The sequence below is a fragment of the Danio rerio genome, chromosome 4, assembly GCF_052040795.2.
Source record: "Danio rerio strain M-AB ecotype USA chromosome 4, GRCz13ab, whole genome shotgun sequence".
Lineage (NCBI taxonomy): Eukaryota > Metazoa > Chordata > Actinopteri > Cypriniformes > Danionidae > Danio > Danio rerio.
The window spans coordinates 79,993,863-80,019,125 of record NC_141024.2 but is presented as its reverse complement, the minus strand read 5'-3'; the positions used below and the strand labels follow the sequence as shown (position 1 = coordinate 80,019,125).

At 36.7% G+C, this 25,263-nt stretch overlaps 2 protein-coding genes and 1 long non-coding RNA gene across 5 annotated transcripts in view; all 3 read right to left on the bottom strand.

Moving 5' to 3' along the window:
• The window catches only part of LOC148682998 (uncharacterized), a 256,238-nt gene that overhangs the window by 102,133 nt on the left and 128,842 nt on the right, over positions 1 to 25,263 (bottom strand). The window lies entirely within an intron of this gene.
• Positions 1 to 25,263, bottom strand: part of LOC137491110 (uncharacterized) — a 118,457-nt gene that overhangs the window by 56,181 nt on the left and 37,013 nt on the right. The window lies entirely within an intron of this gene.
• LOC137491103 (uncharacterized) lies at positions 1,334 to 23,202 on the bottom strand. Of its 2 annotated transcripts, XR_015483414.2 has the most exons (4): positions 23,163 to 23,202; positions 22,686 to 22,832; positions 1,736 to 3,414; positions 1,334 to 1,692 (listed from the first exon to the last, which is right to left on the bottom strand). XR_015483414.2 is itself a non-coding variant. In XM_087249145.2 (3 exons), exons 2-3 carry the CDS (start codon positions 22,768 to 22,770, stop codon positions 2,438 to 2,440), a joined length of 1,062 nt encoding a protein of 353 aa, XP_087105271.1. In that variant the 5' UTR covers positions 22,771 to 22,832; positions 23,163 to 23,202; the 3' UTR covers positions 1,334 to 2,437. The 2 variants fall into 2 exon arrangements, 1 of the variants encoding a protein (XP_087105271.1); XM_087249145.2 differs by having other exon boundaries at positions 1,334 to 3,414.

The window sequence follows — 25,263 nt, the reverse complement described above, 5'->3', positions numbered from 1 at the left end:
TCTCAGTTCATCTTGGACTTAGAACACAAAAAACGTTTTGCTGTTTTTTTTTTTTTTTTTTTCATTTTTTGATTTTACGCAAAAATACCAGCAGTTGTGGTTGGCAGTAATCTGCTGTTTTTAACATTCATAAATTCATTTTACAGAATTCTTCTGTTAAAAAAACATTCCACAGTCTGTATTTTTTTTATCGAACTCACACTGCAAATTTTAGATTTGGTAGATTTAACTACATTAGAGTTAAAATTAACACTCTCTCAATGTTTATATGGGAAATCACTATAAAAGTGTTAAAATAACACTTTTGAAAGTGTTAAAATTTTTAACACTCAGAGTGTTAATTAGCAAAATTATTGTGTAAAATATCTGTTAAATGTATGTCAAAATACTAGCAGCTGTGGTTGCCAGTAATCTGCTGTTTTCAACATTTTACATTCGTAAATTCAGTTTCCAGAATATTTCTGTTAAAAACAAATCCCATAGTCTGTATTTTTCATTCAAACACACTTAAGCCTTAAATCCCAGAGCAGAATCCTCACTAGTGTCCTCACTACAGAGGGCTGAACACTCAGTAATGAAGTTAATGAGACAATTAAGTGTCTAATTAAAGGAGGATTGAGAATTATTGATGAACAACTGTTAACAGCGGAATCACTGGAAAGAAAAACACAAATTACAGCCAAAACCAAAGATGAAATCAACAGAGAAAAAAAGAACTCCAAATAAACTAATGATCAATAAAAATAAAACTAATTACACAATAAAAAATGTTATTTTTCAACATCTTTAAAACAACTCATCACATTATACAACTTATCATGGAGCTTCACCTATTACTGACCTTTGACTTGATTTCTGTCATGTGAACAAAAGCTCTTAATGAAATTTCTGTTGTTCATTTGAAGTCACCATGATGGAAGACAGAGTCTACTTTAGTCAGGCTCTTCAACTTCTTGCTATAAAATATATTTTATTTTAGCTGCTATAGACTTTAGTGTTAATCATACTAGTTATACATGTAGCATAGAAAGCCAAAAGAAAAATAATATGTCAGTCTGAAGAGATTATTTATGATATCAAAGCCATCTTCTCCTGCTTGTTTTCCAATTCAGTATCATATTAATTATGTGTAAGTCATACATAATATACATAATTTAAACCGTTGAAGCTCCAACAATTAATGACTTATTAACAGGTTTAAAAACACCATTCACAATGAGAATGTGATAAAAGATAAATAAAAATCAATCAAAAAAAACAACCCAGAATAAAACCAAACACTACTGAAACATTACCTTCCAAAAACAACACAAAATAAAGGAAAAGAAAGAGATTGTAATAATAATTAATTTTATTTGTAGATGGCGCCTTTCTAGACACCCAAGGTTGCCTTACAATAAGCATCAGTAGTCAAACAAAAAAAATAAACATTACTAAAAACAATCATTGACCAAACAAGTTAAAACGCAATAGCAAATATAAAAGAACATAATAAAAACATGATAAAAAATGTTAAGTAAAAGCCTGCTTAAAAAGATAATTCTTTAGACTTTATTTAAAATTGTGAAGACTATCACTGCTCCTAAGATCTACTGGAAGTGAGTTCCATAGCCTTGGAGCCATAGAGCTAAAAGATCTGTCTCCTATTGTAATAACATAAAGCTGCATAATTTATTTATGCTGCAATGCATGCTGGGAGCTTTGTACTATGCTGGCACCCAGCATGCATTGCGGCATGAACTATGCAGCTTTTTTTCTTTTTAGCAACCACGGTTGAGGTTCATATCCTGATTCTTGATGTCTGTAGCTGCATGCCAAAGGCACGCTGTACACTCATGCACTATGCACTTACACACTCAACAGGATAGTATATGTATGTAGTGTTATCCCAAATGGCACACTAATGTTTTTTTTACTAAATGGAAATTCAAACCGTTTCCCTGATGATGTTTGACGCTTGCCAAATCAGTGAAATAAACAACCGAACTATCAAATTATACCTGCCGTAACATTCGGGAGGCACTATAATCACTCTCGTAGGAGAATTTTGCTTTCATCATCCAAAATAAATAAAGTTATTCAACATGTGCGTCCGATAACTCCGCCCCTTCCACTACGTAAGCAAACCTGCGGTTTTGCTTAAACTTAGTGGACTAAACTAATAGACTAATTTAAGGGCCAGGTGAATGAGGGTGTAGGGCGAGATCAGACACTCTGATTAGTTTATCAAATACAAGGGTTTATCTACCTAAATACAAGATAGATACATGTTACTCTGTATGACAAGGAGGCAAATCAGCTTCTAAAGCTGAGAGGGTTATTTTACCTTTATCTAACTCTAAAATTTTAACACTTTACTCTGAATTACCACAACACTTGAAATTTAACACCAATGAATTTGCTGTGAATGGATGTCTATGGGGAGAAAAGTCCAGTGTTACCGCGGCTTAAGTGCAAGTGAATGGTTACTCTGAATAGTGTGGCTCATCATGTGTTTATTAAGGTGTGATGATTGGCTGAAACTCTTCCCACACTGAGTGCATCTAAATGGTTTCTCTCCAGTGTGGATCCTCATGTGTTTTTTAAGGTTTGATGATTGGCTGAAACTCTTCCTACACTGAGTGCATGTGAATGGTTTCTCTCCAGTGTGAATCCTCGTGTGTTTATTAAGGGATGATGATAGGCTGAAACGCTTCCCACACTGAGTGCATGTGAATGGTTTCTCTCTGATGTGGATCATTGTGTGTTCATTTAGGTGTGATGAGCGGCTGAAACTCTTCCCACACTGAGTGCATGTAAATGGTTTCTCTCCAGTGTGGATCATCATGTGTTGTTTAAGGTCTGATGATTGGCTGAAACTCTTCCCACACTGAGTGCATGTAAATGGTTTCACACCAGTGTGGGTCTTCATGTGTTTATTAAGGTTTGATGATTGGCTGAAACTCTTCCCACACTGAGTGCATGTGAATGGTTTCTCTCCAGTGTGGATCCTCATGTGTAGATTAAGGGACGATGATCGGCAGAAACTCTTCCCACACTGAATGCATGTGAATGGTTTCTCACCAGTGTGGATCATCATGTGTTGATTAAGCTGCCATGATCTGCTGAAACTCTTCCCACAATCAGTGCATGTGAATGGTTTCTCTCCAGTGTGGATCCTTGTGTGTTGATTAAGGTGCCATGATCTGCTGAATCTCTTCCCACAATCAGTGCATGTGAATGGTTTCTCTCCAGTGTGGATCCTCGTGTGTTGATTAAGGGATGATGATTGGGTGAAACTCTTCCCACACTGAGTGCAGGTAAAATGATTCTTGTCTCTCCTTTTTAAAATACCATCAGTCTGTAAATGAGTTTTTTCCTCAATTTTGACAAGATGTTCCTTCTCTTTACTCTCCTCATTCTCTTTAATTAGGTCTGAAATAAATAAATAAAACATTAGTTTTCATTATGTAACGAATATGGCAGCTTACCATTCATCCGCCCACCAGAGGGAGCTCTCTCCCGAATATTGACTGGGTACTTCCTGGTAGCCACCATATTTAAGCACACTGCTTTTGTGTGTTCATTGCGAAGTATTGCCAGTTTCACTGCCTACTAAGCGGTTTCCTACTGCTATTTCTGCCATTGTGTTATGACCTTTTTGCCTGCTCTTTTTGACCACTGTTTTTGGATTTTGGACTCTGCCTTGTTTGCCTTTTAGGACTGCCTTTTTGTTTGCTTGTTGTTGCCTGGTTCATGATCACGATTCTGCCTTTGTTTGATGCTAGTTGTTTGTTTAATAAACCTCCAGCTTTTGGATTCAATCCGCCTCCATGTCTTCACCTACGGCTCCCTCACAGAATACTTCGCCTAACATCAATCCAGCGGAGGTTTCTAATTTACAAGCAGCTTTCAATTATAAAAGCGAAATGCTATCTGGGTATCAGGAACAGTTGATGCATCTAAAGGAGGCCAACGACCGTCTCACACAGTTCATCCATTCTCTCCCTGCTCCTCAAAGCTCACCGGTAAGACTAGCATTACCTGATAAATTTGATGGTTCGCCAGAACTTTGTCGTGGCTTCATTCGTCAATGTAAAGTCTTTTTTACTAGTCAGCCTGAAACCTATACTCATGATACTAAGAAATGTGCTGTAATGATGTCCTTATTAACCGGACGAGCTTTAGACTGGGCCTCAGCTGTTTGGGAGAGTGATTTACATGTACAGTCTTCGTTTAACCATTTTATTTCTCAACTCAATGAAGTTTTTGGTTATCCTGAAGGAGGACAAGACATTTCTGAACAATTACTAGATCTCAAACAGGGAAACCGCACTGCTGCAGATTATGCTATTGACTTTCGAACACTAGCTGCACAAAGCGGTTGGAATGATGTGGCTCTCAAGGCTGTATTTAAACGAGGACTGAATGCACAATTACAAGCTGAATTAGCATGCAAAGCAGTTGATCTGTCTTTTAATGAGCTTATCACTTTAGCCATTAAAATAGACAATCTTATGCGCAACACTCTACGCTCACGCCGGGTTTTACAAATCAAATCTGAACCTGCCATGACAAGTCATGATGCCCCAGAACCCATGCAGATTGCCTCTACCCGCATCTCCTCCAACGAGAGAGAACGATGGCAGCGGGAGAATCTATGCTACTATTGTGGAGGTGAAAATCACCAAAATGCTGCATGCCCTCTCAAGACCAAGAAGAGCCATGCTCCACAATATCATGTGAGTACCATTAAAATTTCCCATCGCCAAAATTTTCTTTTGGAATGCAGAATTGAATTTGATACTGCTGTTCAATGTATTTCAGCATTAGTAGACTCTGGATCAGTGGTTAACATCATCAATCAAGAACTCACGGACAAACTCAAGATTCCTACAACTCCCTGTGTCCCAGTAATCAACATAACCACAATAGACAATAGCCCTATTGGTTCTGGAATTACTGCTACCACTGCACCAGTGTCTCTCCAAATTGGACTATTTCACAAAGAAGCCATCACCTTCTATGTAGTCCCTTCATGCAAGTACCAAATGATATTGGGCCATCCTTGGTTGGCCGTTCATGATCCTATCATTTCATGGAACCATGGTGAACTCACTCAGTGGTCAACTTACTGTATTAACAATTGCCTAACAAAAACGTTGTCATTTCCCTGCCTTTTCACCAGCGACATTCAGATCGCCCTGCACCACGTCCAAGGGGTAGACCTATGAGAAGAACACCAGGAGGTGTTCATAGAGGGGGGGATTCTGTAACGAATATGGCAGCTTACCATTCATCCGCCCACCAGAGGGAGCTCTCTCCCGAATATTGACTGGGTACTTCCTCTGTGGTACTTCCTGGTAGCCACCATATTTAAGCACACTAGCTGCGTCCCAAATGGCACACTATACACTATGCACTCATGCACTATGTACTTATGCTATTACACACTCAACAGGATAGTATATGTATGTAGTGGCGTCCCAAATGGCACACTAATGTTGTTTTACTAAGCGCAAATTCAAACCGTTTCTCTAATGACGTTTGACGGTCACCAAATCAGTGAAATAAACGACCGAGTTATCAGATAATACCTGCCGTGAGTATGACCGCATTCACCATCGGGAGGCGCTATAATCACTATATAATCACATTATAATCACACTTTGCTTTCACCATCCAAAATAAATAAAGTTATTCAACATGTGTGCCCGATAGCTCCGCCCCTTCCGCTACGTAAGCAAACCTGCGGTAGTTGAGTGTGTGAAGTGTCCATCATTACACACTTCGTTTTATCGGCTGAAGGAGTGCATCATCCGGGTAATTAAAGTGCACTTATTATTTTTAGACTTTTCAGTGTGAACACACTACTTACACTATTTATACTACAAAATGGCGTAGAATAGTGCATAAGTATGCGATTTGGGACGCAGCTACTGCTTTTGTGTGTTCATTGCGAAGTATTGCCAGTTTCACTGCCTACTAAGCGTTTTCCTACTGCTATTTCTGCCATTGTGTTATGACCTTTTTGCCTGCTCTTTTTGACCACTGTTTTTGGATTTTGGACTCTGCCTTGTTTGCCTTTTCGGACTGCCTTTTTGTTTGCTTGTTGTTGCCTGGTTCATGATCACGATTCTGCCTTTGTTTGATGCTAGTTGTTTGTTTAATAAACCTCCAGCTTTTGGATTCAATCCGCCTCCATGTCTTCACCTACGGCTCCCTCACACATTAAGTCTTAAAATTCTCATCAAAAGCTGAAAAGTGAAAAGACACTGGAAACATTGGCTACACACACTGTAATTTTGATGCACATTAAATTTGGAATAAATCAAATCATATTTTGCTTGGTCCATTAACATGTACACATTTCAGCAGAATCAATTCAATTCATCTTTATTTATCTAGTGCTTTTACTATGTAAATTATGTCAAAGCCACTTAACATAGAAGTTATAGTAAATAGAAACAGTTTTCAGACTTCCTGACATAATTAATCATAAAAGTCATTTCGGTCATGTTAATTAGACAGATTTGAAAGCTGTAAATGGCCTATTTTTATTCGTAAATATTTACAATTACAACAAAATGTTTTTTTTTTTAATGTGTTAAGCAGACAGAGAATACTTGTTAATTCTGTGCCTGACTGGTTAATGCATCAGAAAAAACGTTCTGGGGTAACAGCTGACCAAACAGCTGAATATTTGCCTCGCAGACATGAGACATATCTGTACAGCATCTGCATAAAGGCTGGAATGTGCACTTTTCCCCTTGTGTGCTGTTGGGTTATTTTCATCCATTCTGGGGTGATTTTGAGGCTTAATTTGGCCAAAACTTTCTCTGAGTTTCAGCAAACGGACTGATATTTGGAGACATCTTATTTTGACATTTTCTGGGAAAATACTTTGAAATATAAAAAAAAATCACCACACTCTGGGCAAATTTACTCCCTTTTCTTTATATTCATGGCTGTTTTTTTTCCATTGGCCTCGATTATAACAAAATTTTAAGGATTGCAAAGCCATGACAGCATATAATCATGCATTTATGATTGTTGGTGTTTTCTTTGACGACAGTCAACATTGTTTAATTGGTCTCCACCCATGGGATGGCAAAGAGGAAATGGGTCAGAGAATAAAGGAAGAGGAGGAGAGTTAAAGAGAACAGCATTATGTGGTGTGCGTAATAAAGAGAAGTTAACTGAAATGTTGCAGTGCGGGGAAACGAGTAGAGAAACCGGGTTGAGACGAGCAGTGAAAAACTTAACGACTGGGTGTGAGAAACACTGTGTCTTGTTACTGAAGAGCTTGTGATGTCTGTGAATGAGTGCATCACCAAAGAGTTCAGAGCAGTGTGTCTGGAACAAAATCTTCTTACCGATTCATCTCACTGGCATGAAGTCAGTAGCCTACTCAGCGGCTGGGGTCGTAGACGCCCTTAACCTTCACATCCAAACCTCCACATTCACCATTCCCCTCGCATTTCCATTGTCCCCTTAACTTCATGGGTTAGAAGCAAAAGGTTTTTTTTTCTTTCCCCAAATTCTCATTTTATTTCTCTTGTTTGTTTTTCCTTGTACTAATATTATTCATTATTTTTTCCCCATTTTCAAATGTGACAAATCTGCTGGCCTGAATCATTTGCGTTTTTTCCTTTCACTTTCATTTGAGTTATAAGTGCTAAGTGTTTTGTTTTTCATTGTGATTGTTGTTATATTGTTTGTTTTGGACTTCCAGTTAGAGCTGCGCCATGTAAAGACGCAAACTGCTGAGGTCCTCATGTGAAACTTAATTTCGTTTTATATTGCTTTCATCCTAAATACTATTACCTTAAACCTACCTATACTGGAAAATAAGTGTTTATAAGTGTCGGAGTCTAGCTGTTCTGAGCGTAAACCGAAGCAACTGTAGGGAGGCTAAATCCGCTACTAGCCTTTATGCTAATGCTAACCCTGAAGAGCAAGCTGTATCTAAAGGCTGATTTATACTTCTGCGTCAAACGCCGGCGTATGCTACGGCGCTGACGCATAGCCCTTCGCCGTGGCCGTCACTGACGTGCACCTCTCAACAAATGTAACTACACGTCGCAACGACGCGTAGCGTAAGCTCTGTGATTGGTCGGCTTGGTAGCGTTGACGAGTCTGGGCGGGACCGAGAGCCGCGCGAATGGCGCAAGCGATTGTTTACAAGCTGTGGAGTCCTGTGAAGGAGCTCCGGATGGAAAGTTTTGTTTTGTGTTTACCTCATAGTTAAAGTTGTTGCACGTCCGCCGGTTCCTGCCTCAAAATGAGCGAGTTTGAGCCACTTTTACATCCCGGAAGTGTTCAGGAAACGCAAAAAAGCAGAGAAGAAACTCGACACAGAGAAACATTTACACCTCACTGCCAACTAGTGTTTCGGAAGTGTTAATGCAGACTAACAGAGACAGCGCGCAGAAGTATAAATGCACAGCTACGCGCGTTGCATGCGCCGTGGGTTACGCCGGTCTCCTGACGCAGAAGTATAAACCAGGCTTAAGAAAGCTCCGGCGAGTGATAACGGCGCGGTCCGTCAAGCTATTGATTCACTAAAGGGCGATTTGATTGCTTAAATTGAAGAAAAGGCCATTGCACAGTCAAATGAACTTTGGAATTAAACTGACCAGCTTCGGGCAGAGTTATACAATGCTGTGGAGCACATTAACGCCAGAGTGGAAGCAGCGGAAGAGCGAGTGACTGGTCTGGAGTCTGTGTTGGGTGGATACTCCGACTCTCTTACTACCCTGAAAAAAGAGTTTAGTATCGTGTAAAAGGAGCTGGCTCTGCAGAGGGACTGAATTGAAGATCTTAAGCAAAGGTCTCGCCGCTCAAATCTCCACATTACGGGAGTTAAAGAAAGATGGAAACACAGCAGACGCGTGACGGAATTTGTAGGCGGCTTCCTGAAAGATACCCTGAACCTGGAGAAGACTTTACTTCTGGACCGGGCACACCGCACTCTACGCAGCAAACCAGTGGACGACAAGGAACCGCCACGCACCTTCGTAATTAAATGCCACTACTTTTCCAAAAAAGAGAATATTTTGAAGAAAGCTATTGAAATGAAGGCAATCACGCCAGTACACTGGGCTGTCAAAGACAATACAAATGTTAATGTCACTCTACGGTTAACTTTTAAATTACCACTATTGCATGTTTATTGTTGTTATTTCTAGTTCTTAAGTATATTTAGTCAATAATAGGGTAGCTTTGTAGTAAAACATCAAGAACTGTGCAAATTGTTTTGAATGTGAGGTCCCACATGGTAAGCTAGTTAAGAGTGGGAGTAGCTGGAAGTGTGTGCAAGTTTACACGCAAGGTTTCAATATTGTCTTGTTTCGTGTTTATAAGTGTATTTACAATCAGCCCTTTTTTTCTTCTTTTTCCCTCTCCTTTCTCTCCCCCACACATCCCCCTACATACAAAACCCACAGACCTTTCGGATACTCCTGATAAATGTTTTCGACAGCCCTCCATAAAATGGATGGAGTAAAGACAAACTTTACCAGTTGGAATGTGCAGGGGCTAAATCACCCAGTGAAATGAAACAAGGTGTTTGCATATCTTAATTAGTTAAAATTTGATATTGTATATTTACAGTAGACACATCTGTTGAAAAAAGACTATTCTAAACTTAATAGAGGAGGCTATACACAAAGATATATTATTCTAACTTCAATAGTAAAAGTAGGGATGTTGCTGTACTCACACATAAGAAAGTAGTTTGTTATGGAGTCAAATGTGTTGGATAAAAATGGCAAATATATAATCTAAACTTTTAACATGTCTGTGGTCCTGGCCAATGTGTATGCTCCTAATTGGGACAATGTAAAATTTTTCAGTGATTTTATTTTCAATTTTGCCTAGTCTTTACACACAATTTAATTTTAGGAGGCGAATTTAAATTGTGTTTTGCACCCTATTTTGGACCGCTCTAGCTCTTCGAGTAATACATAATGTTGGCAAGCACAATTTATCAACTCCTTCCTTCAGGCATATTTTGTATGTGACTCTTGGGTCGGTTTTTCAAAACGTTTAATCTGGATAAAATTTATCCGGATTTAGTAATTCTGTTTTTGTGATCCTTAATCACGTAATCCAGCTTACTTTTTGAGCCAGTTTTTCAAAACAACATCGGATTGGATCGATCTGATCCGGATAGGAACTTTTCAGGATCACTAAATCTGGATAACCAGTGCTCAAACAGGATAGGACATCACAATGTAGAACTATAGATATGTAAAGAGCGACAAATAGAATAGCCAGCGTGGGGCCAATATAACTTTATTTTTATTTGAAATGAAAACTAAAAATAATTTAATAATTATTAAAATAATAATAATAATAAATAATAAAAATAAGAAAAACCCCACCCCATCCTATTTCAGCAGTTCACTCATCTGAGACCTACAACACTGTACATTGAGGATATTTATAATAAGTTTCAAATATAGATGTAAATCAAAAAAAGACTTAATGTTAAAAACTCCACAATAATTTCAGACTTCCTCATCTGATATGGAGAGAGTAGCTTGTCTGAGCGTAGCCTTTAGGAGGTGAATCTCAAGTCATTGGCCTTGGTTTGCTGCAGTTTGGTTAGAGTCAGTTGTTTCTCTGCCAGACGAAGCTGTGCTTCTGCCCTTTCAGTCTCTTTTTGCAATTGTTGAAAGTGATTTAAAAAAATCAGCGATTGCCATTCTTTGCATTTTTTTGTTATTCGGTAGTCATTGCATGCATCACTAATAAATATTCTAAAAACAAAAATATTTTCCATTGTAATGTGTGTGTATATATATATATATATATATATATATATATATATATATATATATATATATATATATATATATATATATATATATATCAATTAGTGACAGAATAAAGTGTATTGTTTCTGGTCAATTTTGACAGCTGTTTGCTGTAGGCCTATACTGATAGCCTATATGATAAAGCCAATAATCACTATAGCCTGACAGATGAAAAAATAAAATTAAAACCTTATGAATAAATAGTATATCTCGTAAGATACTGCATGATCCAAAATTAGTATTATTTAATACATTTTTAAAGTTTTCATTACATTTTGGGCATAAAATCCACACTAAATCCACCCTTCTAATGGGATCAGTTTAATCCAGGTTTTTGGATCAAAGTGATCCAAATCCTACAAAAAAGGTCTGAAAAACCCAAAGTAAAGGTTTGATCCAGATCAAAACCAAGATTAGATTACGTGATCTAATCCGATCAGGTAATCCGTTTTTTTCTTTTGAAAAACCCATTTTCAAGATTTGATCCAATCCCTTATCCAAAATCCTAGTGGATTACTTTTGAAAAACCGGGCCCTGGAGATTTAAATATTAATCTTCCAAGCAAATTTCCTTCTTTTTACCAGTGCACCAAACTTATTCCAGGATTGACCATTTTCTCCTGGACAAACAGTTACTTCCCCTAATGTCAGAAGTAGATTATGGTAGTATTGTTAATTTAGACCATTGTTCAGTCTCACTAAAGCTGTTTTCCAGGCACTGTAATCCCCCAACGTACATGGCGGTTTAACTCGAGACTCTTGGCAGACAACAATTTTGTAAAATTTATTGATCCTCAAATTGATTTCTTCTTTGAGACAAATAAATCCCCAGAGATAAGTTATCGCATCCTATGAGGTACTCAAAGCATATATAAGAGGACAGATTATTTCATTTTAAGCTAGTGCAAATAAAAGAAAGTCAAAACAGTTTACAGAGATTATGAATAAAATTAATACAATCGATCAGCTCCCCTAAACATCACCTTCCGAAAAGCTCCATTAGAAAGACTTATTCTGCTAGCAGAATATGACTCCTTAACAGATAAAAATGCAGAGGATCTCCACGTAAAATCATGCTAGATTCATTATGAACATGGGAAATGAGCTGGCAGGTTATTGTGTTACCAACTGAAACAATCCTCAGCAGCTGGTTTCATAGCAGCAGTTAGTAAGGATTATGCAGTATTATTACTGATCAACAGGGAATTGATGATCAATTTAAAAGCTTCTATGAAACTCTTTGCAGTTATCTGAGGTAAACGAAACTGAACAAATTAAGAGCTTTTTTAATTATTCAGAATTACCATCCCTCAACAATTCAGATAAGTTGGCATTAAAGGAACTATAACAACGTCTGAAATCAAAAATGCAATCAAAAAATTGAATACCGGAAAAGCACCAGGCCCTGATGGCTTCCCAGTCGAGTTTTATGAGAAGTTTCTTTGCCAAGCTTACACCCCTGTTGTGCAAGGTAGTGCTGAATCTCTTCTCGGATTCACTCCCCTTATCTTATCGTTTGATCAGCTAACTCTGCTGCGATCATGGCTGAAGTGCTGGCAATTAGATTGTCATGAGAAAGTAAAATTGTCATGAGAAAGAAAAATCTGTAAGATCAAACTGGTTTTATAGTTGGGAGACAATTATCTTACAACCTTTGTCACTTATTAAATATTATTTATTCACCTAAAAATAATACCAATAACTAAAAATAACAACATTTTCTTTATATGTCCATAAGGCATTTAAAAGAATAGAGTATATCTATTCATTTACAACGCTAAAAAAATCTGGCTTTGGCCCTGGATTCTGTTCCTGGGTTAAAATGTTATATTCCAGGCCCCAAGCATCCATTCAAACAAATAACATAATTTCTAAATGCTTTCCACTCTCTAGGGGAATGAGACAGGGCTGCCCTCTGTCCCCTCTGCTCTTTGACATTGCCATCGAACCTCTTGCAACTGTATTAAGGAACTCAGATGGCTTGCAATGAATTTTCAGAGAGGGACAAGAACATAAGCTCCTGCTATATGCAGATGATCATCATCTTTTTCTGTCAAGTCCAGATACTTGTATTCCAAAAGCTTTTACAATCATTTCAGAATTTGGAAATGTTTCCGGATAAAGTCAATCTAGCAAAGTGTCTCCTTTTCCCTATCAATCAGGCCCGGATTGGCTAATCGGGAGGACCGGGAGAATTCCCGGATGGCCGGTTCGTTTTTGGCCGCGAGGGCCGGTGTCCCTAGCTCCAGAATCTGTTGCTTTTAGCAGCCACACTTTTTAAATTAATTTATTTATTTACTTGATCACAGTCTTCTTTTTCATTATTTTACCACAGCTCTGCTCTTTATATATATATAACCAGCCTGCAGGTTAATGATGATATAACTCAGATGAGTCACTCTACAACATACAACTGTTGTGGTACAGTGGATAGCACGTTAGATTATGACGCTGCCAATCCGGGTTTGATCCTCGTCTGAGTATGTTATTATTATTTTTTTATTATTGTTAAGACATATAATACTGTTAGGGTTGTTGAACATTTGAAGCTATAAAGCAGCTGTTTTCTCAAAAAAAGATGTGATAGTGTAATTATAAACTGCATTGGAAATGACCTTGTTTTAATATAGTCAGTCGTGAACTGAGGTGGGCCGGTGTGAGGCTTGAAACTCCAGGGCTGAAAAGGAGTCCCACTCCGGCCCTGCCATCAATGATAGAGCACAGTAAATGTCCTTTCAATCCTTTCCATTTTCAGTAAGTCTTGATACATTGGTATATCTGGGAGTGAGTGTGACATTTAAATATAAGGATTTGTTCAATAATAATTTTAAAACAACTTCAGACAAAGCTAAACGAGACATGACGCGGTGGTCAACTCTTTCTTTATCTTTGGCTGGGAAGATCAATTCCATTAAAATGACAATACTACCAAGATTTCTGTTTCTATTTTAGACCGTGCCTGTTTTTAATCTCAAGTCATTTTTCAAGGCGTTGAATAATTGTATTTCTACATTTCTCTTGGATAAGAAATTTCCTCACATAAGAAAGGAATTCTTGGAAAGAAGGAAGAGGGTGGATTGGCAATGCCAAATTTATTTTACTATAGGGTATATGCCGAGCTAGTGTTGTTCCCAAGGCTAAGCGATTTTTTAGATTAATTCGAATTTACGTTGTAAGACAATTTAATTTTGAATTAAATCGAGATTTTTTTAAATTATATATATATATATATATATATATATAAACATTAGATGCATTATAATTGCACCAGTGCGATTTGGTTCACTCTCTATTACCAGACTGTCTGTCTGGGTTTTAAGTCTGGTAGTGACGGACAGAACACAAAGACTGGACAGCCTAATTTAACCCAATGCATAAAGTTGTGGGCATGCATCAAATAGCTGGTGCAAATACTCTACTCCACCACTGCCTGACGAAGCGATTTACTTTCAGACTAATGCAACAAGTAAAATCCTACATGACTCCACGCTTTACTAAGTCACGTCTTTGTGGATTGTCAAGACATATTCCCTTATCAAGTCGATTAACTCGATCTCTCAACATGTATGAAGGATGTAAAAACCTGCCAAACCACCAAAGCACGTAAAAACCACTGATCTTCGTTTGAACCGCGCTGATCGGATGAAATCAGGCTGGCTTCTGTATAGATCAGACAGCCTATACAGATCACACAATCTCAATAAACACCATGTAAATGTATAAATATTTCGATAAGTATTGTTAATGGAATATTTATAACAATATGATCTTGCTTTTGGTTATATGTCGGCTTTGAGCTCTTTACGCACGCACTCTCTTTCTCACACCAACTGGCACATGAGATGCGCTACAAGAGCGCTATACACTCTACATGCACTGGTAAGATAACAGGTGCTAAAGTCCACGGGACTTATTTGTTACTTGTTCTTATTTTAAAATGCCTTTTATTTTTAAAACCGGGTAACATAATCTCCCTCAGAGGTATGGGAGTTTAATAAGGTGGTGTGCAGTAACCAACACCGCCCTGAAAGATTACACACTGCATATAGGCCAACAGCTCTAGTGTGTTATGAATTGCATGTTTTTAATGACAGGGAGACATGCTACATTTAGTTTTTATTGTAAAATATCAATAATAATCCAGTACACAGTGAAATAATAATTTTTTTAAAGGCTTGTCTATTGGCGGCATATATAGCCGTTAAGCTTAAATGGACTAAGCATATTTTTATTTATATTAAAGCACAATAATACAAACTAGATATCCGTTGTTTTTTGTTTTTTTCGTTTCTGTATATTTTTATCAAACGAAAAATGCAATGAATTGTTTATTTTGGCTTTCATTTTATTAGAATTTATATAATTATTAGGCGACACAACTTTGGCTCTGATTGCATTTACAGATATCCTAAAAATAGACTTTTTCGCTCAAAAACATTTATGCCTTAATTATTAGTTAATTTCAGTGCTGTATTTAATCAAGTAATTATAATCAAGTGCAAAAAAGAAGAGCTGAGCTTTGGAAAAAGTCCTAGCTACAGTTGCCGCAATGGTTGCTTGTTTCTCTGCAATTGGCTGGTCAGTGCTAAATCCCTTTTGTTTTAATAAAAAATAGGATTGTTTATTATTAAACATTGTGAGATGATGGTCACGTGATTTTTAAAATGAGAGTATGCGTTGCGTAATTATGGCTATTGATCTTATCTACCCGCGACCCACCCATAGTTAAACATCAAGTTGCCGACATTTTGATTACCTGACCAGCGGATTAAGGACAGGACTTTTGAATAAGAAAGAATCGCACATACCAGGGTTTTATGCATCCCCAATATGCAATGCCAAGAGAGTGACTCCATAAGGTAACATACACTGCACACATTTTCTATAATGTAAAGTTGTGGACGCATAAGCGCAAGGATAACTAGTCCTTTAAATGTCCATGCTTAATCATTAATAGATAAGGTCTGGATTCGCAGGGTTTTCAACAATGTGTGTATTTTTTAGGCTTTGAACAGCCCTCTGTTAAAAGATTTTTGTGTTCATCCTTGCTACAAGCAAAAAAAAAAATAAAAATAAACTTCATCGAAACAATTTATGTATGGCATAGCCATTAAAAATACAGTGTTTTACATTGGCATACAGTTTACCGGAAGAGCTTAACCCAGGTTTCTGGCAAATTAAAAGTCCTATTAGCATGCTTCAGCATATATCCTATTATTGGACGGCCAATATATACAAACTGATTATAGAAACACTGTTCTGGCTTTCCAACATTTGTAATGATGAGGCCCCACTTTGGCTACTGATGGAACAGCACACGTCTAATCCAGTGTCTTTATGTTCACTACTTTGTGCTTCGATTCCAGTGAGTAAAGAAAATTCTACAAAAAACCCAGTTATTAATGGATCACTCAGAAAATGGTCACAATTCAGACCTCACTTTAATAATAAACAAGCATTGCCTTCTGCTCCCATTTTGTTAAATCCGTTATTCCCTCCCTCTCTTATAGATTCAGCATTCCAATGATGGTCTAGGAAGGGAGTTAACTTTGTTAAGGGCCTGTTAAAGATGGCATATTTATCTCATTTCAACAGTTAAGAACAGACATTGAGATTACCCAGTCTAATTTTTTTAGGTACCTTGAGGTCTGTAGTTTTGTTAAAAAAAAGACTTCTCTCCTTCACTGAACCAACCAGAAGCATGCTGGATAGAAGAATTGGTAAATATAAACCCATATCAAAGGGGTATGATGTCCATGTTATATGAAGAGATCCAAAGAACTGCCTCCCATTCCCTAAATCATATAAAGCAAAAATGGGAAGACTAACAGGGATTTGAAATATCAGATACAGCCTGGCAATATGCCATAGAACTGGTACACTCATCTTCTGTATGTATTAGACATGGTGTTTAAGGTGCTTTATAGGCTTCACCTATCTGGGAACAAGCTGGCAAAAATGTATCCAGGGTCAGATTCATCTTGCCCCAGATGTGGTTTAGAGCCAGCAGATCTGAGTCATATGTTCTGCGGATGCCCTAGATTACATAGATTTCGGACCAATATTTTTAGATCATTTTCATTTAAATGTAATAAAAATATTAATCCTAATCCTTTGACCTCAATTTTTGGTATAGTGCCAGAAGAATGTACCTGTCATTTAATCACGTAGAAATCCTTGACTATTCTTCTTTATTGGCCAAACGCCAGATTCTTCTCAGGTGCAATAAAACAAACCCGCCATCAAACAAACATTAGATATTACAAGTGTTATCACGTCTTAAACTCGAGCACTTTAATTACACCATCTAAGGCTCTACAAAAAAGAACTTTTATGAGGTTTGGCAGCCTTTCCTATCCTACATTGAACGCTCAGGGGTTATTATATCCTAAGTGAGAGTTTATCCCTAATTTGTTTTATATATTTTGATTGATTTATTTAATTTATTTTTATTTATGGGGTGTGAGTATGTCTGTAGCTATGAACCGTGTTAATTTGTTGTTCAATATGTGTGTTGTGGAAAAGTTGAAGACTGAATATAAAATATTTGAATAATAAGAATGTAAGCAGTGCTAAATATAGTTTTTAGAATGAGTAATGACTAGGGATGTAACGGTATCAGAATTTCGCGGTACGGTAATACCTCGGTATGAATGTCACGGTACGGTATTTATTGAATCATTTACAGGAAAAAACAAAACTTATGAAAATACTCCAAAAAAGTGCCAAAAGTGTCAATGACATACAAATTAGTCATCTATCTGTAAGCTTTGAAACAGGAACTTCAATTTTAATTAAAAAAAATTATTAAACCATGTAAAAAAATAAAGTTTCAATTTAGTATTGTTGAAAACTCATCACATTCAACATTTAATCACACTCAGCCCATCTACCCAGATGAGAGCTCTGCTAGTCGGACTTCTCATCAAGCATCTCCCGCTGGATCTAATCTCACTATATTTATTAAACGGGATATTTCATTTATCTTGTTGTCTTTATCTAACGACATATTCCCTGACTTTGGGCATTGGAATCTATTACTTGTTCTCAGGTAACGTGTTTTGGCTGAGCGCAAAGATAGGTTAATGATTAATGTAACCACGTACATTCTGTATATTGACTGATCGCCTTTATTTCCTATAATGTATAAACTTATTGTATGTTATACTTTTAAAATGGCCATTATCGATTCTTAAAACTGATACTCAGCAAAAGAGAGGCTGTGTTTCGTATTTTCACTGAAATTGAAAGGAGGCAGTTGTTATCGGCTCCGTTTTGTTATAAATATCCACACAGTGATAACGCTCATGCAGCACGGCGCCTCAACATTTCTGCTGTCTAAGTTGCTAATATTAAAATGAAAATAGGCAGTTCCTTAAATCATGTTTACATTTTATTGTTGAGAAAGTGAAACAACGAAGCCAGGGTGATGTGAATGAAGTTATAAAGTACACTGTTCCCTTTGAAGATTTACCCGTGTCCTCGGTATAGTCTGCTTTTCCATATCAAACTGAGAAGAAGAGACTGCAGCCTTGATCAAACTTGCGAAGTCTGAACTTACACGGAGAAGATGCAGGACTGAACTGTGCGTGTAAAGCAGGTCGCACACCAGAAGCGACGCTCGGCGGCGCGCCGCGCAGCGCCACGTATTTTAGAATTCTAATTATAGGTTTCTATCAGGATACACACACCGGCACCGCAAGTCGGCGGCTGTCGGCGGCGCCCGGCGACGGCTCAGGACGCAGTTCATTTTTCAGCCGCGCCACAGAGCGCCATCTGATTAGTTTCATGTTAAATATCATTCGAATGTGCGCGTCTGGTGTGCGATACTTTAATCTGTCATGTACGCGCCGTGTCGCGGCGCCGAGCGGCGCTTCTGGTGTGCGACCTGCTTTAGAGTTTTCCAGCTCTTTTCATCCCCGCTTCTAGCAGCTCACTCCATTTCCGCATTACTGGATCTGTAGCAACAACAGACCGCAAGGGATGATGGACAAGCATGGGCTGATGGCAATTGTAGTTTTCGTTACCTCCTGTTCGCTTCATTCGCCTGAGCAAATTTTCTCAGAAGACCTATAGTTTTACCGAGTCATGCGACTTCGGTAATATCGAAAAAAATTAATATTGCGGTATGACGGTATTTACAATACCGTTACATCCCTAGTAATGACCCCATTATTCTAGTTACAGTACATGTCCCTGTCGAAGGTCTGTGAATTAAAGCTCATTATTCATTAAAGAAGGACAAGCCATTCTCGTACATGACTTCTTTGTGTGACTTATTTGCAAAACTGGAATATTGCATAAACAATATGTGAATAAATCAGCGTTTCTATCCAATGAATCAAGTATGTCCATTCACACTCATTTTCATCATCATATGATGAAAAAATCCAATTTTGATTTTAGCTTACTATGATTATGAAAATACATTAATCGAGATAAATGATTATTGCATCATATACAGCCCCCTTTCCAGTTGTACACATTTTTTGCTCTGCAAAGCTCAGTTCCACGTGAAAATGACTAAAAGAATGTGCTGTAATGTAACGTTTGCAGCATAGGATGAGCATCATTTATTGATGTACGTTCAAATCATTCATATTTTAAAAATGCACAATCGAGACCGCATGCTTCTGTGTGTGTACGTGCTTAGCCTCAGAGACGAGCAGAGCACACACATCTAACGCCATCTTAATGCGAGCGCTTTAATGGTCAAATACATGCACATTTGTGTCAGAGCGTGGTGTTTAGTGATTATTCATATTAACCCTCATTTGTGTAATAAACAAACAAGCTGAGAATCAAAAGACACGCGAAAGAGAAACCATATCAGAGCAGCACTATTCCTAAAGTGACAGCGTGCGATATTCCTGCTGCCGCCTGAGAAAATCCCTCACTGCTCTTGACTGCAGGACTTTTGTAGCTGAAGTTTTTTTCTTACAGCGAAGATGCTTAAAGTTTGTTTCATATTTTTATTCTATTACATTTATTTTCCTTTCCTCATTTACAAGGAGGAAAATAACTGCATATTTACAGTTAAAGTCAGAATTATTAGCCCTTCTGAATTATTAGCGACCCTTTCCGACCAATTTCCGTTTAATGTTAAGATTTATTTTCAACCTATTTTTAAACATAAAAGATTTAATAACTCATCTCTAATAACAGATTCCTTTTATCTTTGCTATGATGACAGTACATTTTATTTTACTAGATGTTTTTCAAGATACATGCATTCAGCTTAAAGTGACATTCAAAGGCTTAATTAGGGTATTAAGGCAAGTCCTTGTATAACAGTAGTTTCTTCTACAGACAATCAAAAATATATATTGCTTAAGGGGGCTCATAATATTGACGTTCAAAATAGGTTTTAAAATATTAAAAACTGCTTTTATTCTAGCTGAAATAAAACAAATAAGCCTTTCTCCAGAAGAAAAAAAATGTTATATGAAATACTGTGAAAAATTCCTGAATTTGTTAAACATCATTTGGGAAAGATTTTTATACAAAAAAATTGTACTGGAGGGTGAATAATTTTGACTTCAACTGATAATTGTTTTGAATAATTGTGATTACAATTATGACCAAAATAATCTTGATTATAATTTTTCCCATAATCGAGCTGCCATATCATATGATCTCATATAACAAACCTTTTTTCAATGTTCATACTGGAATTTGTTCAGCAAAAGTGCTTGAGTAGTTTAGGTAGGTTTAGCTTTTTTATTGAATAAAAAGTTTATCCAACTCAGTTATGCGCATGTTTTTATGCCTTTATTTCAAAAGTTATGTACATCATGACATTTCCATCAACCGATTTATTAATTCACAGCAAAATCCTCAGAGTAAAATTTACTCTGTTCAGAGAATATTTGCTCCCTCTCTAAATAGAGAAAAATTTACTCAGCAGCAGAGATAAAGTTAATGAGACAATGATGGGGTTAATTAAGTGTTGATTGAGCACTGATTTTGAACACCTGCTGTTAATAAGGAGAAACAGAAGTCCATATGAGATTTATTCAGAATGAACTGTTTTAGTTATTTACATTTTACAAAAAAAAAAAAAAAAAACTTATTTTTTTCCCCTGATTTCACCTTCGTGGAGAAAAGTGGTTGGTTTACTTGGACTCTTTGATGAAATTTAATGTTCAATTTTTTTGCTTGCCATGACAAGTGTATAGTGAGCAAATATGATCAGGTTGACTGACCATGTATTGATTCTTACTCTTGAAAAGAACAATAAGAGATTATGTATTACTGTCCAAATTATGTGTAATTGATGGTTTATCCTATCAGAAACCAAATTCAGTGTTTTTCAAGAGAATGGACCTCAGCTGTGGTGTTATATTAAAACACATTGAGCATCTGAATCACTTTAGAGACACAGACATCAATAATCAGCATATCTATCTCAACAGTGGTTAGAGATTTTTTTATTTTTTGGCTGCAGAGCATGTTAAGACAATCATAAAACATTCATAAATAGTTCCCAGCATGCACTGTAGGGGAAAAAAAACTCATCAAAGTTTAGAGGCATAAGCTGATTCTTTATGTCTGTGTGTTTTAAGATCTGATAAAAGTATTGATGAGCTCCATTTTCCAAATACAGTAATCCTTTTGTGATAAAACATTATTTAAACAACTTAATGGGGCAAAACCAATTTTACTGATTTGACACCAAAGAAAACAATTATCCAGTGTGCAATTGCTCTTATTTACAATTTTTGCCACAATACACAATTTGGCAAACAAAGAGAAATTAACATTTTTTGACATACTTTTAACCAGGGTCTTTCAGGTTTCACCAAGCAAAATGTAAGACTTTTAAAGACATTTTTTTAAGATCGTTATGATTGAATTTTTAGACTCATAAAGGGCTAAAGGCTAAAGAATTTTTCAAATGGGCCAGGTGAAAAATATTTTTGTTTGCCCTATCAAAAAATAATAATCATTTAAAACATTTAATAATACAATATTTACACATTTCTTAGCAAAATATTTTAAATATTGTGTAAAAACAAGCAAGCTTTACTTGTATCCACACACTGTTTTCCAAAATAAACTTTCTTTAAAATAAAAAAATGAACAAATGTTTTAAAAGTTTTAAAAACTATAATAAGCTAAATCTATCCACAACAAACTTTCCAGGTCAGTGTCCTGAGCAGTGAATACATGAAGCACATTTAAACAAATGTTATTGTAAGAAAAATAATTAAACCATTATGATAGAGTTAAAATGGCCTTTTTTAATAAAAATTTAAAGACTTTTTATGGCCTAAAATTTAGATTTTAGGATTTAAGACCCCACAGAAACCCTGTTAAACTCAATAGCCCTGATATTTAGTTATTATAATAATGATAAAATTCTAACTTAGAAACTATCTGTGAGAACTAGTAACAAAAATTACACCCATAAAGAAGTTGATGAAAAAAGGGAATTGTGATCAACGTGACATATGCAAATGGAAAGTACTAAGCCAACACTATCACTGTAATAGCAGATATCTTCTATGAGAATACTGTAGGTCAAATATTTTCAGCTCAGTTAAACTTTTTTAATTTATTGTTTTTGTCTATTTTATATAGCGCCAGTGCTCAAGGATGCTTTACCAACAGCAGGAGAACAAGAAAAGCAATAAACTTGAGAAGGTAGAGAAAATGGGGACTAATAATACATAAAATGAATGACAAAAAACACGAGAACAAGTATAAAAAAAATAATAAAAAAAACCTCATTCCTGTCTTTTAATGAATGCTTATGTGCGTTTAGGAGAACAAGGCAGCACACTCAGGGCTGCAAGATGGATTTAATTTAGTATTCTTATTATTAAAATATATCTGAATGAAGATCAAATGACTGAGTTGGTGTTTAAGAATGAAAATTAACCTGTTTGTTCCAGCAGATCTTCCCGTTTGACTGTGAATGTTTCTTCAATCTTCACATCTTCACTCTCCTCTTTAATAAACGCCATCTTTATAACAGTGTGGAGAGTCGCTTCAGCAGGAGTTTTTCTCTGCGTTTGGACACTTAATCCTGTTTAAAATTAATAAATCAATGAACAGAAACAAAATAACTTCTATTCAACACTTGCTTCAATGTTTTCTTTATATGAGAGTAATTAACAAAAAGAAATCTGGTGAAACGTTTCATTAAAACACTTATTACACACTTCTCTGTTAATTCAAACAACAGCCTTCGGTTACTGAGAATAAATAGTACTACAAAAATACTATAATAGTTGTATAAAGGGTTAAAATAATATTTCCAAAAGCAGGAACATAATATAGCATTGTATAAAACCCTTAAACTTTTGAACCTTAACTTTTAATCGGTTTATATCTGTGTAAACGTTTTCAAACAAACCTTTCTCCTGTTAAATTACAGCGCTGAAGCGGCGCCGCCTGATGACGTCACACGCAACGCCAAAATAAAAGTCTTTTTTGTTTAGCTTTTTTGCCACTTCCAGGTGCAGTCATGACTTATTGCTACATTTCTCCCATAGTTTTCACTTTACACTATATCTGCTCTCTCACACACAAACCTTAAATCTAAATATTTTCTTAACTTTTTTAATCCACTTTATGATGATTTGTATATGTCTAACACATTACTTTCATATTAATATCTGAGTCCAAATCTCATCCTCATAATTATGACCTCTTCTTTTCTATTTCTACATCTTCATAGGCCTATATAGTTTCCTTTTTTCCACATAAATTGTTGTCTCTTATTATCTGTGTTCAACGTTTCCTGCCATTGTTTAGCAATATCTTCAGTAATAATATTTAATTTACCTTTACTTACAGAAGCAATAAAGGGGCAGTTCACAAAAATCACAATTCTGTTATTTACTCATCCTCTACTTGTTCCAACCCTGTTTGAGCCTCTTCTGCTGAATGCAAATTAAAAGAATACAGAGACAAAAAACTTTTTCCACATTTTATTGCACACAAAATGTTCTTGGAACTTGATTACAATTTAACCACTAAAGTCACAAGTCACATGTTTTGACATAGTTTTTGGTTCCTTTTCTGGGCTTTGAGCATCTCGAGACTCTTGCTGTCTATGACAGATGAAGGAGCTCTGAAGATGAGCAAAGTTGTCAGGGGATTGAAACAACAGGTAGAGAGACAATCGTTTTCGAGTGCCTAGCGTACACTATTACACATGCCTTCCACCACTGCTGATATACAGCCACATTGCACTTTAAAAAAAATGTATTCATTTATTTTTTTTATTGCAATAACAACAGGCCATAACAACAAACAGAAATACAAAAACAGATAGAAGGCCACATCGCACTGCTCCTCGTGTGATATTACTCATATATATTTATTCATTTTCTTTAAAGCTCAGTCCCTTTATTAATCTGGGGTCACCATAGTGGAATGAACTGCCAACTTATACTGCACATGCTTTATTTTTATTGACATTTACATTTAGTCATTTAGCAGACGCTTTTATCCAAAGTGACTTACAAATGAGGACAAGGAAGCAATTTTCACAACTAAGAGCAACAATGAATAAGTGCTATAGGCAAGTTTCAGGTCTGTAAAGTCTAAGAAGGGAAGTATTAGTAGTATTAGCAATTTTTATTTTATTTTTGTACAGTTAGTGTGATATTCAGAGAGGCAATTGCAGATTAGGAAGTGTAGTGGAGAGTAAATAGTTGAGTTTTTAGGCGTTTCTTGAAAATAGCGAGTGACTCTGCTGTTCTGATGCAGTTAGGGAGTTCATTCCACCAACTGGGAAGATGGAGCGTGAGCATTCGCGAAAGTGATTTCTTCCCTCTTTGGGATGGAACCACGAGGCGACGTTCATTCACAGAACGCAAGTTTCTGGAGGGCACATAGATCTGCAGAAGCGAGAGCAGATAAGAAGGAGCAAGGCCAGAAGTCACTTTGTAGGCAAACATCAGAGCTTTGAATTTGATGCGAGCAGCAACTGGCAGCCAGTGCAAACGGACTAGCAGTGGAGTGACATGTGCTCGTTTAGGTTCATTGAAGACCACTCGTGCTGCTGCGTTCTGGAGCAGTTGAAGCGGCTTGATAGAGTTAGCTGGAAGCCCAGCTAGTAGAGAGTTGCAGTAATCCAGTTTGGAGAGAACAAGAGCTTGAACAAGGAGTTGAGCTGCATGTTCAGATAAGAAGGGTCGGATCTTTCTGATGTTATAGAGTGCGAATCTGCAAGATCGAGCAGTTCTAGAAATGTGGTCAGAGAAGTTTAGTTGGTCATCAATCGTTACCCCAAGGCTTTTCACCATTTTGGATGCAGTAATGGTTGCCCCATCCATCTGGATTGAAAAGTTATGGTGTAGAGTCGAGTTGGCAGAAACTACAAGCATTTCCGTTTTTGCGAGGTTCAGCTGAAGATGATGATCTTTCATCCAGTCTGAAATATCCAACAGGCAGGCTGAGATGCGAGCTGGAACCGAGGGATCATCAGGATGAAAAGAGAGGTATAG